This window comes from Heterocephalus glaber, unplaced genomic scaffold (genome assembly GCF_053883595.1).
Source record: "Heterocephalus glaber isolate CG9 unplaced genomic scaffold, H.glaber_assembly_v1.0 deba00000546, whole genome shotgun sequence".
In the NCBI taxonomy this organism is placed as follows: domain Eukaryota; kingdom Metazoa; phylum Chordata; class Mammalia; order Rodentia; family Bathyergidae; genus Heterocephalus; species Heterocephalus glaber.
The window spans coordinates 38039802-38054274 of NW_028258147.1; the positions used below are offsets into that span (position 1 = coordinate 38039802).

The following is a 14473-nucleotide window of genomic DNA, read 5'->3' on the forward strand; positions in this document are numbered from 1 at the left end:
ATCTCTAAGCTTAACTAGCTATCTGAATTAGCTCTTAACTGGGTAGGGCTATTTTCTTTTACCTAACTCTACCCGGCCTGACTGCCTACTCAAAGGTTTAGTAGCTAAACACTACAGTACTATCCTATTAGTAATCTGCAGTTAAAATTTTTCTAGAATGATATGGAATCAGGTCAATACTTACTAAATCTGCCATGTTCACCACAGATTTCGCATAGGTATTGGTATGTACAACAGAAAGTCGATGTTTTTTAAACTGAAAGCAAAAGAAAACAAGTAAAAGTCTTTCGAAGTTACTAGGAAATAATTACGTCAGCAGAGAAAGTATGTTGCAGAAGGCTTTCATGTCCCAAAGGCTTTCTGTAAAAGATGTCAGAGTTGAGACCTAGTTTTTTACTGGTCCTGCAGCCTGAAGCAAGGCTCTTAAAAAGCTTGAGGCCTCAAGAGATATAAAAATCATTAATAATAAAATAACGAATAATAAAAATTATTCACTCCTTCCATTTCACTGGTTTTTTTGTTCAGGATTGTTACTCAAAACAATAAAAGAGGTGAGAACTGTCTATGAATTACAAGACATACAAATCTAAGTAGGGACAGAAATAGTGAATGTGAACACTGCTACAAGTAAAGGTTCCTAGAGACTTATTTAGTAAGAACAAAACCCCAAGAAAAAGGTTACAAGAGGAGCCTTCTAGGTTAGATGTGGATCACATGTATCTTTTGCTTGGCTGCACTGGTGTTTTAAGAATCAGAAAGGATCAAGTTTCTGGCTACATTTGAAGTAGCAGCCCTACTTGGTAATAACCAACAAGTGCTGAGAGACAGCTACTCCCCTGGAATCTGCTATGTGCTCTCCTTCCCCACAGGCCTCACCCCTGCCATGTTACACCTGGCTCACTCCACTTGGGTCCTGTCTACATATGTCTGTAGGCATCTGAAAACTATCGAAAATGCTCAAAATACATGTCCTCACAGCTTACTCTTATGTATAAAATCTCAAGAAACAGTAACATTCACTGGATTCAAATAGGTAGGAAGAAAACAGACCTAGCCTGAACAAGGACACAACAATCAATCCTAATTATATCATTACTATTATTATAAACAACAACAATAAAGAAGATTGACCTCATCTATTTAATCAAATATAAATGACACGTTTTTCCTCAAGCAAATCATACAGTATAAATTAAAATGCCCTTGTACCTGAAATTAAGTAAAATTCAGCAATGTGCATCACTGAACATTGTAATTTGAAATTCTGGTTTCATGGAACTGTTAACATTACAACTAACTACTCTGCTAAGAATGTAACCATACTGACTGCAATATGCCCATTAATTAAACATGCACATTATAAGTCAAAATGGCTCAAGTCAACAAGAAGAAAGTTTTTCCAAGTTCTTATCCTTGGACTTCACTAATTGGTAGGTAAGCATTTTCATATGATTTTCAGCATGGTAAGACAGAAATAGAAAAATTGCTTTTCTTTTATTAGGATAAAGCTGTGCATTGCAAACTAAAATTTCACTAAATCGATGCTTCACTTACTTTTTCAAATATAAAATAGAAATTTCAACTTTTCTGAAGCTTGTTATTTCAGTAAGAGAAGATTCAAATATTAGTAACTAAATTAATCAAGCAAGTTCAAAGAGTTTAAATTATTAGCCCCACAAATATTTTTGGAACATCATAAATTACTGCTAGTTACTTCCAACTAAGAGTTGGAACTTGTTGGTTGGTTAACAAAGTATTTGGTTCCATAAACATTTTTCCCCAGGTTATAACTTGGTGAGCTTTTTATTTCTTCTAAACATATTTTAGATCCACTAGTTTTAATCTAGGCACAGACAAGTTAAATATAAAAGCAAATCCTACCATGAGATGGTCATTCACAATCATCAGTTCGATATATTTGGTTTCCTCTTCCACATTACGAGGATATCGAAGAAGCTACAAGGTGATAAAAGGAAAAAAAACCTTAAATATGCCTTCTAAACTTGGCTATGTAAAACTTAAAAAAGAAAGAAATCAACAAACAAAATTTCCTTTGTTCCTTTAGGAATTTTTAACTTTCACCAATTTACTTAGTTTTTTCCATAGTAATAAAAAATTTACATGTTTCAGAGAGTAAACAAAGTATAAAAAAGCCTAGCATGAAAGTTTTCCTCTTACCTGTTCCTTATCTACCCAGTTCCTAATCCTTCTTCCACAGTGGGTACAATGAGCTACTAGTTTCTTTCACAAGTATTTATGCAAATAAAATTAAATATGAGTATGATTTATTTTATACTTCCATTTATTTTACTCCTGTATACCAAGAATTTTCATTTAACAGAACACAAATGAAGAACATTCTTCCTGGTTTAATTTAATCTCAGCATTATTTCTGGGAGTGGGGTGACTGGCACCTTTCAATCCAACCCAATTCAATATATGTGCACTTGTTTTCAGTGCTATATTTAAAGCAGATTAAAAATATGCTGCCAGATTCTGTCTTGCTACATGCATTCCTAAACTTTAAAACTTTCTTCAAAGCTCTTTTAACACCAAGTTGAAAGAGAGTAATAGACTATATTTCTAAGGATGAAAACCAAAGAAAACACTAAACTGTTTCCAGTGGATACTGTCAGGATAAAAGGATCTGCTTTGCCATAGGGTTTCCAACAAGTCCCAACGTTTTCTTAATGTCATAGATTTGCCACAATGGCCACATAGACTTAAAAACACCTCAATTTCACGGGTCCATAAAAGAATCCAAGGATTTACCTACTTCTAAATGTTAGAAGTTAAGGCATTTACTTGAAGGCAGAGGCCAACAGAATATTATCCTATGCTCTCACCTCAGGAGTCCATGAAAATACCATTTTAAACTGACTCGTCATAGTAATTATTTTTACCTATTTAACTAGGCCTCAAGATATACAGTATATGTTCCTGTATCTCCACAACATATATGAAACTCACCAAAGTAATCGAAGGACACACAAGCTTCTCAGAGGCAGTACAGACTATATATGTGGCCATAAGCACCTCTTTGAGACCAGAAGTACAGGCCTACCTCAGTTGCCCACACTATGCGAAAGAAGCATCTTTCTTAAGCCTCTTAAGCTATGCTGTCTTTATCAGTAAAATAAGGATAAGAAAAATACCTTCCTCATAAGGTTATGAGGATTAAATGTGTTAATGCCATTAAAATTCTTACAATAAGGCAGGGCACCTGGTAAGTGTTATCACCACTACCTTGAATTCATTTTGAGTCTATGAAATGATAAGGCCCATTTTTACCATCCTACATACCTGTCAACTACACCACTTACCTCGCTCTGACAAATGCCTGAACTAGTACTTACCCTCTTGCAGAGACCTAATGCAGATTTAAACGATCAGTAGTTGCCAGATGTTTTAAAGTATCATAATATACAAGATGTGACCAGAAAATATGGTATGTACTTAAGATAAAAAATTATTACAGGGAAAGACACATTGGCATTAATCTCACTCAAACAACCCTTGTCCCCACTTCAAACACACATCCCATTACTCTTGCCACTTTCTGAAGCAGTTCTGGGATTCCATTTTCATGAGTGTCTTTCTTTACTGGCACTGTTCAGGCTGCCTTCATGTCCTGATTTGATTCAAAACATTTACTCTTTAATGAAATTGAAAGGGAAGCAATACTCCCAAATTCATTCCTGGAAGCAAGCATCACCTTGATTCCCAAAGCAGAGAAAGACCCAACTGAAAAAGAGAACGATAGGCCAATCTCACTAATGAACATAGATGCAAAAATCCTTACTGAGATAATGGCAAATAGAATGCAGAAGATCATCAAGAAGATCATACACCCTGATCAAGTGGGATTCATCCCAGGGATGCAGGGATGAATATAAGTTCAAATATAAGAAAATCAATCAATGTAATACATTATATCAATAGAGCCAAGAACAGAAACCATATGATTATCTCCATAGATGCAGAAAAAGCATTTGACAAAATCCAACATGCATTTATGATAAAAACCCTACCAAAAATTGGAATAGATGATCTCTACCTCAAACTGATAGAAGCCATCTATGAAAAACCAACAGCCAATATCATACTAAATGGTCAAAAACTGAAATCCTTCACACTAAAAGCAGGAACAAGACAAGGATGTCCAGTATCACCACTCTTGTTCAATATAGTTCGGGAAACATTAGCCACAGCAACTAGACAAGAGAAAGAAATAAAAGGAATAAAGATAGGAAATGAAGAAGTCAAACTGTCATTATTTGCAGATGACACGATACTCTATATAGAAAACCCCAAGAGCTCCACCAAAAGTCTTCTAGACTTAATAACCAAATTCAGTCAAGTAGCTGGTTACAAGGTCAACACACAAAAATCAATAGCTTTCTTCTACACCAATGACAGACTCACTGAGAGAGAAATAGGGCAAATAATTCCTTTCACAATAGCATCCAAAAAACTGAAATACCTAGGAATCATCCTAACGAAAGAAATCAAAGACCTCTTCTCTGAAAACTATGGCAGTCTGAAAAGAGAGATTGAAGATGATATCAGAAAATGGACAGACATCTCCTGCTCCTGGGTAGGAAGGAACAATATAGTGAAAATGGCCATACTTCCAAAACTGCTATATAGATTCAATGCAATTCCAATTGAGATCCCAGCAGCATACTTCATAGACCTTGAGAAAACAATCGAAAAATTCATTTGGAACAAGAAGAGACCCAGAATAGCAAAAGCAATTCTAGGTAACAGAGACATGGCAGGGGGTATCACAATCCCCAACCTGCAACTATACTACAAAGCTACTGTGATAAAAACAGCATGGTACTGGCAAAGAAACAGACTTGAGGACCAGTGGAACAGATTAGAAGATGCACAAACAACGCCAGACACACTCAGCCATCTCATCTTTGATAAAGGAGCCAAACACCCTCACTGGAGGAAAGATAGCCTCTTTAATAAATGGTGCTGGAAAAATTGGGCTTCAACTTGCCAAAGATTAAAACTAGACCTGTATCTCTCACCATGCACTCAACTAAAATCAAAATGGATTAAAGATCTAAATATTAAAATAGAAACTCTGAACCAGTTGGAACAGAGGTTAGGTAGAACCCTTGAAGACATTGGTGTAGGAAAAGATTTTATGAACAAAACCTCAGTTGCCTGTGAACTAGCACAAACAATCAACAAATGGGATCTCTTCTAATTAAAAGGCTTCTGCACAGCAAGAGAAATCACCAACAGTGTGAAGAGACAACTCACAATGTGGGAAAAGATTTTCACCTGCTCTTCCTCAGACAAAGGTCTACTATCTCGAATCTATAAAGAACTTAAAAAGATCAGACCTCCCAAATTTAAAGACCCAATCCAAAAATGGGCATCTAAAATGAACAGACATTTCTCAGACAAAGAAGTAAAAATAGCAAATAAATACATGAAAAAATGTTCAACATCACTGGTCATTCGAGAGATGCAAATGAAAACAACACTGAGATTCCACTTCACTCCAGAAAGAATGGCTGCTATCATGAAATCAACCAATAACAAATGCTGGCAGGGCTGTGGGGAAAGAGGAACCCTTCTCCACTACTGGTGGGAGTGTAGACTGGTGCAACCAGTGTGGAAATCAGTATGGAGATACCTCAAAGAACTAGGACTGGAAGTCCCATCTGACCCACTATTCCACTGCTGGGGATCTTCCCCAAAGAATTAAAAGAATCATACTACAGTGATATATGTGCACCCATGTTCATAGCAGCACAATTTGTAATAGCTAAAACTTGGAAACAGCCCAAATGCCCATCAACTGGAGACTGAATATAGAAAATGTGGGTTTTTTAATAAAATGGAGTACTACTCAGCCATAAAAAATGAGAAATTAGAGACATTTATAGCTAAGTGGATGCACATTGAGGCAATACTCTTAAGTGAAATAAATAGGACACACATGAATAAATACCTAATAGTTTCTCTGGTGTGAGAAACTGAAAGTGTAAATAAGGACTAAATGTATAATAGGTAATGTGAAATAGGAAGAAAAGGGCCAAAGGGGAAGGAAGTGGGAGGGCTAGGGGAAAGGATAGAAGGGAATGGGATTAATATGAGAAAATGGAAAAATAGGAACAAAATCTTTGTAAATAGGGAGGAATGGAGGGGTTGAAGGGAGGGCTGGGCAAGGGTGAAAAATAAGAACCAAGAGAGACTATGTAAAGGTGCAAATTTCCAATGATGAATGGCATTATATTGTATACCTAAAATGTACCATTGATTAGAATGAATAATCGATAATGCAAAATAGGAAGAAAAGATCCAAAGGGGTAGGGGTAGTGGGAGGGGCAGGGGAAAGGAAAGAAGAGAAAGGAAAAATGATGAGAAATGGAAAAAATAGAAATAAAGTCTTTGTAAATAGGGAAGGGTGGAGGGGGTGAAGGGAGGGCTAGGAATGGGGAAAAAATAAGAACCAAGATGCATTATGTAAAGGTACAATTCCCAATGAGAAATGTAATTGTGTTGTATACCTACAACGTACCAATAAAAGAATTTAATAAAAAAAAAAAGAAAGAAAGAAAAGAAAACGTTTACCTTTCATGGCCATTTGACTTTGGGGAAGAGCTAGGATTCAAGCAGTGAGGAACGTAGACGGGGACACGCTGTCATGTTTTTATTCGCCTGCCTTTCCATTGAGTGGTACCCTGGGGAAGCATTCACCTATTTTTTTATTACACCTCGTAAATACATGTAAGAGGGTTTCCAGAACTACTACAGAAAGTGGCAAGGAGGATGGGATGACTGTGTTCGAAGTGAGAACAGTATATAAAAGGTACTGGGCCGGGGATTTAGCTTTGTGGTTCCGCCACCTGCCTCGCAAGCACAAAGTACCAAGTTCAATCCAGGTACCAAAAAAAAAAAAAAACTATATAAAAGGTATTAATGGCAATATGTCTTTTACTGTAATAAATGTTTTAAAATTTAAATATTCACCACATTTTTCAATCACCCCTTAGATATCTGTGAATACATACCTGCCGTTTACTCCTTTTTAGTCCTGGCTTTGAAATAAATTTTGGTAGAGAGATGTTTACTTGTTGGAATTCTAAAAGAAAATAAACAGTGCATTTGTGAGACTTCTTTAATGCAGGGAAAAGTTCCTTTCCTCATGACTTTTATAACATATGTCATTTTATTATTACATAGGGCATTCATTTAGTAGGTGTTGTAAATATATAATAGGTGGGTACAATTTACAAAAATTTCAAACATCACCCCTGTTTTAATTTCTATCAATTTTTTCATATTTATTCTATAAGTACCATCACATTCTTTATCAAGAATCTTCTAAATAGGCAATTTGATCTTTACTTCCATTACCAACCTTATAGACGCAGCAAAATACAGAACAGCACTAAGAATTAAGTAGAAAATAATCACACATTCATAAGTTCACAATATATTAAGAAATTATTTTAGGGCACTAAAGTTTTTACTTAATTGTTTCCAACTCACTGACAGTCTTCTTCATCCATAACAAAATTTGTTTCAGGCTTTGTTTGCTCCAAGGAATATATAAGAAAATCTGAACCCCTCTTAACTTGTAGGTCAGTATTATACACCATATCTCTGGATATAAGACTAGGTTATTCGTAAGGGAGGATTTTCATTCATAAAATGAAAAAAAAATACAACCACTCCTTAGGGTATTGATTTCCTATAACACGGACAGTTGAACAATACAAACAGTTGAATTTGGAACCTCTCAGGGGAGTGATGCTGTATTACAGTAAAGTTGAGTCATTATGATTCTTGGATACTATTTATAAAACTGAAAAGTTCTTTGAAATCACAACACTGTACTGTAATGTGATTAAATGTGCTTTTTTATCCTATGAGCTACTTATTATATTCACAGGAAAAAAAATCACTATTATTATCAAACTATATAATTTCAAAGGAACTATGAAGGATCTTTTTATCCAAAGTTATGGCTAAGACTCATTTGAATTAGTTTACCTAGGTGCCTTTTTCATCACCTTAACAGATTTGTTAGACAATAATGATTTTAAACTTATTTCCAAATTTTAAAAAAATATTTGCAATAGAATAGTAATGATAACCATTGTTAGAGAAATCTGTGACAGAGAAGCTAGATAATGATATTAAACTAAGGAGATTAATATGTTAACTACTTATTTCATTTTCAAGCAGGCTCCTCCATCATTTTGCTTAAGATGATATTAGCCTGGGCATACAAGTAATTTCTTGAAAAAAAGAAGAAATTCTCTTTTGCAATTAACTGATGAGACACAGAAAAATAAGATGACAGAATTAAACCAAAACATATCAATAATTATACTAAACTTCAACCAATAGTGTTAAAATAACTGAATAGCCATACAAAAATTAAAATGAAGTTCAGCCATTGTCTTTCACTGTGCATAAAAAATAATTTGGCAGGATAATAGATTTTTAAATATTTTTATTTTTTAAAATTTATTTATTTATTTATTTTTTGGTATGGGGGACTGAACTTGACTCTTTGCGCTTGTGCAGCAGGTGGTGAAACCACTGAGCTAAATCCCAGGCTATTTTTTTAAATTTAAAAATGAAAATAAAACTATAGAGTTTTTAAAAGAAAATAATGGAGAATATCTTTTGTAAAGACATTGAGCTCAGGACTTGAGAGCAGGTGAATATTGTGTAGAGCAAAGAAGGCAATAATCATAAAAACTAATGTCTTTAAATGAATGTTAAAATTAAAATTCCTGCTTATGACAAAACACCATTAGGAAGGTGAATGAGCAAACCAAAGCCTGGAAAAATCTATTCATAAAACATAGCTGACAAAAACCTTGGATCCAATCAGAACTCTCACATAATAATGGTATTAGTGTAAAAATAGCATAACCACTCTGGAAAAGTTCAGCCAGATTTCATAAAAAAATGGTTCTCAAAGTAGAATCCCTGAATCAATAAAATCGGAGTCACCTAAGGACTTGCTGGAAATGTATGTTCTCAAAATTTAGTAAGCAAGATCTACTTAATTGCAAATTCTTGAGATAGAGGCAGCACTCTGCAGCTAGTATCCCATCAGGTGACTCTGATATGTGCTGAATTTTGAGAATATTGTTATAGAATTATACAGATACCTACACAGTGGCCCATTCTGAGGTATTTACCAGGAGAAATAAAAACATGTCTTTACAAAAAAGACTTGCACAAAAATGTTCACAGTTGCTTAACTGTAATAGTCAAAACCTGGAAATAATCTGAACACATATCAACATAATGAGTAAAAAATTATGATGTATTCATATAATAGAATATACTCAACAATTTAAAAGAATGAACTATAGCTATTCCTGACAGCATAAAACTCATAGGCATATGCTGAGCAAAAAAGGCTAGACAAAAAGCATGATTCCATTTGAAGTCCTATAACAGGCAAGACTATTCTATGCCAAAGTAGTAAGGAAAGTGATTGCAGACATAGGAGGCACTCCCTAGAAAGGCAAGGAAGAAGTTCCTGGGGTAACAGAAACATTCTGAATCTCAGCAGGGTGTGTGTCAAAGCTCACTGAGTATACACACAGTGAACACAAATTCATTGCATATCATTCTATAAAGATGGCTAAGGGCTCCATAGGAAATAAAACAAGTTTTTTTTTCTTCCCTCAAAATGTGTTCTTAGCAACACTAGTCCTAAGAGATGTACCAGGTAAAATAAAAGGTCCTATAGTCAAATAGGATTGGAGAAGACTGGATTATATTTCCATCTGTTGGAAATATATAACACATAGCAATACAAATGTGCTGATAATTCATAACACAGTTAAAATTTATTCAGCTTAAAATAAATAGGCTTATTCTTCAGCTCATTTCACATAATAACCGTACAGTTTTGATGTTGCAGTTCACGACCATGGCATGGTGCAATCAATGTCCAATTCAAACTCCAAGAAGGCCTACCCTTAACCAAGACCCCTCTGCATGAAAATCTCATAAAATAGCCCTGAACTGAAGCTTCTGTGGCTTTTTATTGATAGAAGCAAAGATAAGGGACAAAAGAGGGACAAGAATTCACATAGGGGACAGGGGAAGGACAGGATGGTCTGTTACATGATTGATCTTAGGGCCAATCCAATGATAAATGGGAGTATGGGGAGGAAAGGGCCAGAGCATTCATTCCTTAAGGCAATGTGTCCTGGTCCTACTTGGACTTGTGGCCCTGTAGCTTACCTTGTAATCTCAACATGCATTCCAGGAGGTTTTGGCCCTTTGGTGCCAAAGGTCCCTTATCTCTGCATATCCATCTCATACAGACCTCTGGCCAGTGCCCCCACATTTTGACATTTATTTTATTGTTTTATTGTAATTTATCACAGTAAAACATAAGCAATCTTTAGAAACAAATACTACTCTCAAAATTAACAGTGCTAACTCCTAATAAGAAAACTAAAACCTCAATGAGACAAGCATTAAGTTTTCAAATAATAAATCTAAAAGCGAATGTAATAACAGCAAAACTGCCAGATCACTTCCAAATTTTCTTCTGAAGAAGAATCCTGAGCAAAATTTTAAAAAACAATGATGAGAAGGCAGGCATGGTGGTACATGCTTGTAATCCCAGCACTCCAGGAGTACAGGAGGCAGGAGAATCATGAGTTCAAGCTGGGTAGCTTAGCAACTTAGTGAGTCTTTGTCTCAAAAAAACAAAACAAAACAAAAGTGGCTGGGGATATATCTCAGTATGAAAGACGTAGGTTCAATCCCTAACACCACGATACAAAGACAAAGAGATTTAGATATAGATATAAGGTTATATTATAGCAAGCTTATAATCATATCTTATAATCATATCATAGCTTTTATTACTTTAAATATTAACTAACATTGATTGCTCCCAGTAATACCTAAAAATTTATAGCTTTATTCTCATGCAGCTAGTCAGGATTTATTTTCTTCCCATAACAGGGTTTATAAAAAGTTTCATAGGTCACTGAAGAGAAGTTTAAAGAGTCTATATAAAGTAAGAACATCTCTGTGTTTATTTGTATATTTTTCAAACTAGTGAATTCTATGAAATAGGAACTTCTATCCCTTTGGCAAAACTCTACCCCTCTGGCCACAGAAGACAAAAGGAGGAAGTATTCCTTGCTCTAGTCACAAACTTATTTCAGAGCGGAGGGACAATGGCAGACACTTATCCCATTTTCTGGTGAAGGAAAAAAGTAAACTTCTAAGTGATTTTCTAAGCAGTGGTTTAGGATTTGCTCTCAGGCTGGCAAATTTCCCATTTCTTCTTGCACTCATCTTTCACAGAATATCTTCCTGGCGTCATAAGCCAGCATCTTATAGCTGTGGGAGCCTGAAAAAGTCAAACCAGCTGAGCCTCTGTTCCTTTGACTACGGAACAGGAATAATATCGATCTTACAGAGCTTTTGCAAAGACTGGACTAAGATTAAAAATTATAAGGGCCAGGATTCACTTTTTAGGGTTGGAAGCAACTCTACACCAGATATTCAGCGTGTGTCCTCCTTCAGAGGAAGGAAACAAAGGAGTCCAGTGCAGCCAGGGAAAAGTCACCCTGCAGAAATACCACTCCACTAATAAGGCCCAGTATGAATGCGCTGTTCTTTTATGTGAAGACCTGGATGCAACTCTCAACTCAACATTGACATATAAATCAACCTACAGGGCCAGGGATTTAGCCCAGTGGTTCTGCCAACCTGCCTCGCAAGTACAAGGTCCCCAGTTCGATCCCGGTATCAAAAACAAAAGACATAAATCAACCTATAAACATACTTGAAAAGTAAAAAGTTATTTCACAAATGGCACATCAATAAAAGGTTAATTTATAATTGATTTTTTTTAAAATGCTGAAGTAAAAAAAGAAGAGAAAAATAAGTAGGAAAATGAGTTAAGAGTCCATCCCTATGGTTACAAAACCATTATTTCACGAGAGAATTTTTACGTATTTATCTATGCAGAACAATTCTTGCTATAAAATTACTTCTCCTCTAACTTCTTACTTTGAGTCTAAGCTTTTTTTTCTTTTTGATACCAGTGATTGAACTCAGGACCTTGTGCTTGCGAGAAAGGTGGTAGAACCACTGAGCTAAATGCCCAAGCCCAAATCTAAGCTTTTTTAAAGGTCTCCTTCCATGTGGGCAAGCCATATCTTTCCAAACTCTTTAACTATTAATACGAGGCTACTTTGCACATTGTTCTTCCTCTTGATGCCAACTGACTTTCCCTCTAAAAATGTCATGAACAATCATGGTTTAATGGTATTTCACATATAGATTAGTTTTAAAGCATTAAATGAATCCTTGAAGTTGTCTTTTTAAAAAAAAGCCACCATATGAGCACCATACCAGATGGAAGATCATCCAAGGGAAATTCAAACACTCTGGATTTGTAGACTGAATGAAAATGGAAATTCTCCTGAAATGACAGAAGCAACAGAGATTAAGCAAGCATAGCTGGATATCTCTGGGACCCTTAGAGCAGCCAGTACCTCACTATACATCCTCCTGGATTTCGGGAGCCCCCTCCCCCGGGTCTGCTTTCTCCCAGCACCACAGCGATACCCGATTAGAAAAGGCCTCCCAGAGAAGTCGAAGCCTGCAGTAATGGAAAATAAATGAATGGGCCTATTCCCCCAAGGAAAGCAAGGCATCTGGCAAAGAGGGTTAATGCTTTTTATGACTGGTTCCTTTCACAGATCCCTGCTCCCTTTTAAAAGCCAGATAACTTTAGTAAGCAAAGGCTTCAGAGGTAGCAGATTTCCTGGTAATGGGAACAGGGGGATGGGACAGGTAGGCGCCCAGATGCAAGTCACACAGTTTTATTAGAAAGGAAGTGATAAAAGTCACACTTTTCTTCTAAGAAAAACTAATGATCATTCGAATAATTTCATCTGGCTTCATTTAATCACTAAAAAAATAGTATGTCATAAATAGTCAAGTTTCATGATATTACCTTTTGTAAAAAATCACACTGTTAAGCAAAGTGACAAGGTAACCAGTAGTAGGTACTCAGAAAATAGCATGTAATTCAGATAGCTTCCTAAACATGATTGTTTTACAAGTGACAATGTACATTCCTTGAGATCATTTTTTCCTAAGTGTTTGACCAACGTTGTATGAATAAGGAGAACCATTCACACAAATGGCCCACAGCTAGAATGGAAGTGTATCATATTTCTCTATAGTCTATAATATTAATTCGATCTTTTTCTGATTTGTAGCAAATAAATATTTTCAACTAGAGTTAGGGAGGGAATTAAGAAGTCCTAGGTTTCTCTAAATTTCACTGGCATAGAGTCTTAAAAGCAATAGGCAATGAAGAGAAATCTGAAATCTAGAAAGGGGAGGATGAATGAACAATCACACTGGCTGTGGGTTTTATCTGTTACAGACTGAATGTTTTGTGTGCCAGCCAAAATTCCTATGCTGAAGTCCTAAATGCACATTATGGGAGCTGGAGATGGGGCCTGTATGAGATAACCATAGTTCCAGGCAGTCACAAGGGTGGGGCCAACCCAGAAACGGGACCTTAAAAGGACAGGAACAGACAACCAGGGTGCCTCTCTGCCACATAAGGACACAGCGAGAAGCCAGTGCCCCTCTGCCATCCCAGGAGCAAGCCCTCAGCAGACACCAGTCCTGCTGGCCTGTCATCTAGACTTCATAGCTTTCAGAACGAAGGAAAAAAAATATCTCCTGTTGTTTAAAATGGCTCAGTCATGGTATTTTGTCATGGTAACCCAAGCAAAGATCAGAGCACATAATGTTGGAGACAGAAATAAATGGAGGTGGGGCCGGGGATTTAGTTCAGTGGTTCCACCACCTGCCTCACAAGCACAAGGACCTGAGTTCGATCATTGGTACCAAAAAAAAGAAAGAAATGGAGGCTTCTGAACAGCTCCGAGGGAAAATACTCCCAATATAAAAGAGGAAGAAACAAAAGAAAAACTTGTGGTTTTGATTTATTCAATATTTAATATATATTTACTACCCTATCCTTAAAAAATACAAAAAACGAATGGGGGGCGGGGAGAGGAAAAATGCTCTAGGCAGCAACATTGACATTTCCCACTGCAAGTGGAGCACTTACTGGGGAGGTCTCATTTTCTTTGGGCTCAATGAGATACGTATGGTTTCCGTCATAGAACATCCCGCTGCCAAGAACAAGAACACAGTTAGGCACAGCCATCAGCTCTCAATGCAGAGCAAGGTCATTTGACAACACAGCAGCCACAGCACCAGTCCCACCCATCACCACCGTACAAACCACACACACACACGCACACACACACACTGCTGAGAGGCAAAGACCTCTCGTTCTGAATTTCTCACCTAAGGTCCTCTCACAGTGACTCCAACCCTTGTCATTCTCCCACTGTTGTCCATTACTCCTCCTCTAACACATGATTCTAAGCCTTTAATATGCAAA

At 36.4% G+C, this 14473-nt stretch overlaps 1 protein-coding gene across 16 annotated transcripts in view; it reads right to left on the minus strand.

Moving 5' to 3' along the window:
- Positions 1-14473, minus strand: part of Adam22 (ADAM metallopeptidase domain 22) — a 249300-nt gene that overhangs the window by 77184 nt on the left and 157643 nt on the right. For all 16 annotated transcript variants that reach the window (XM_087204754.1, XM_087204746.1, XM_021242656.2 and 13 more), the window contains exons 6-10: positions 14135-14198; positions 12391-12460; positions 7041-7111; positions 1882-1956; positions 185-256 (exon numbers count right to left, since the gene is read on the minus strand). In XM_087204754.1, the coding sequence (XP_087060880.1) occupies positions 185-256; positions 1882-1956; positions 7041-7111; positions 12391-12460; positions 14135-14198 (352 nt within the window). The remainder of the gene's footprint in view (positions 1-184; positions 257-1881; positions 1957-7040; positions 7112-12390; positions 12461-14134; positions 14199-14473) is intronic.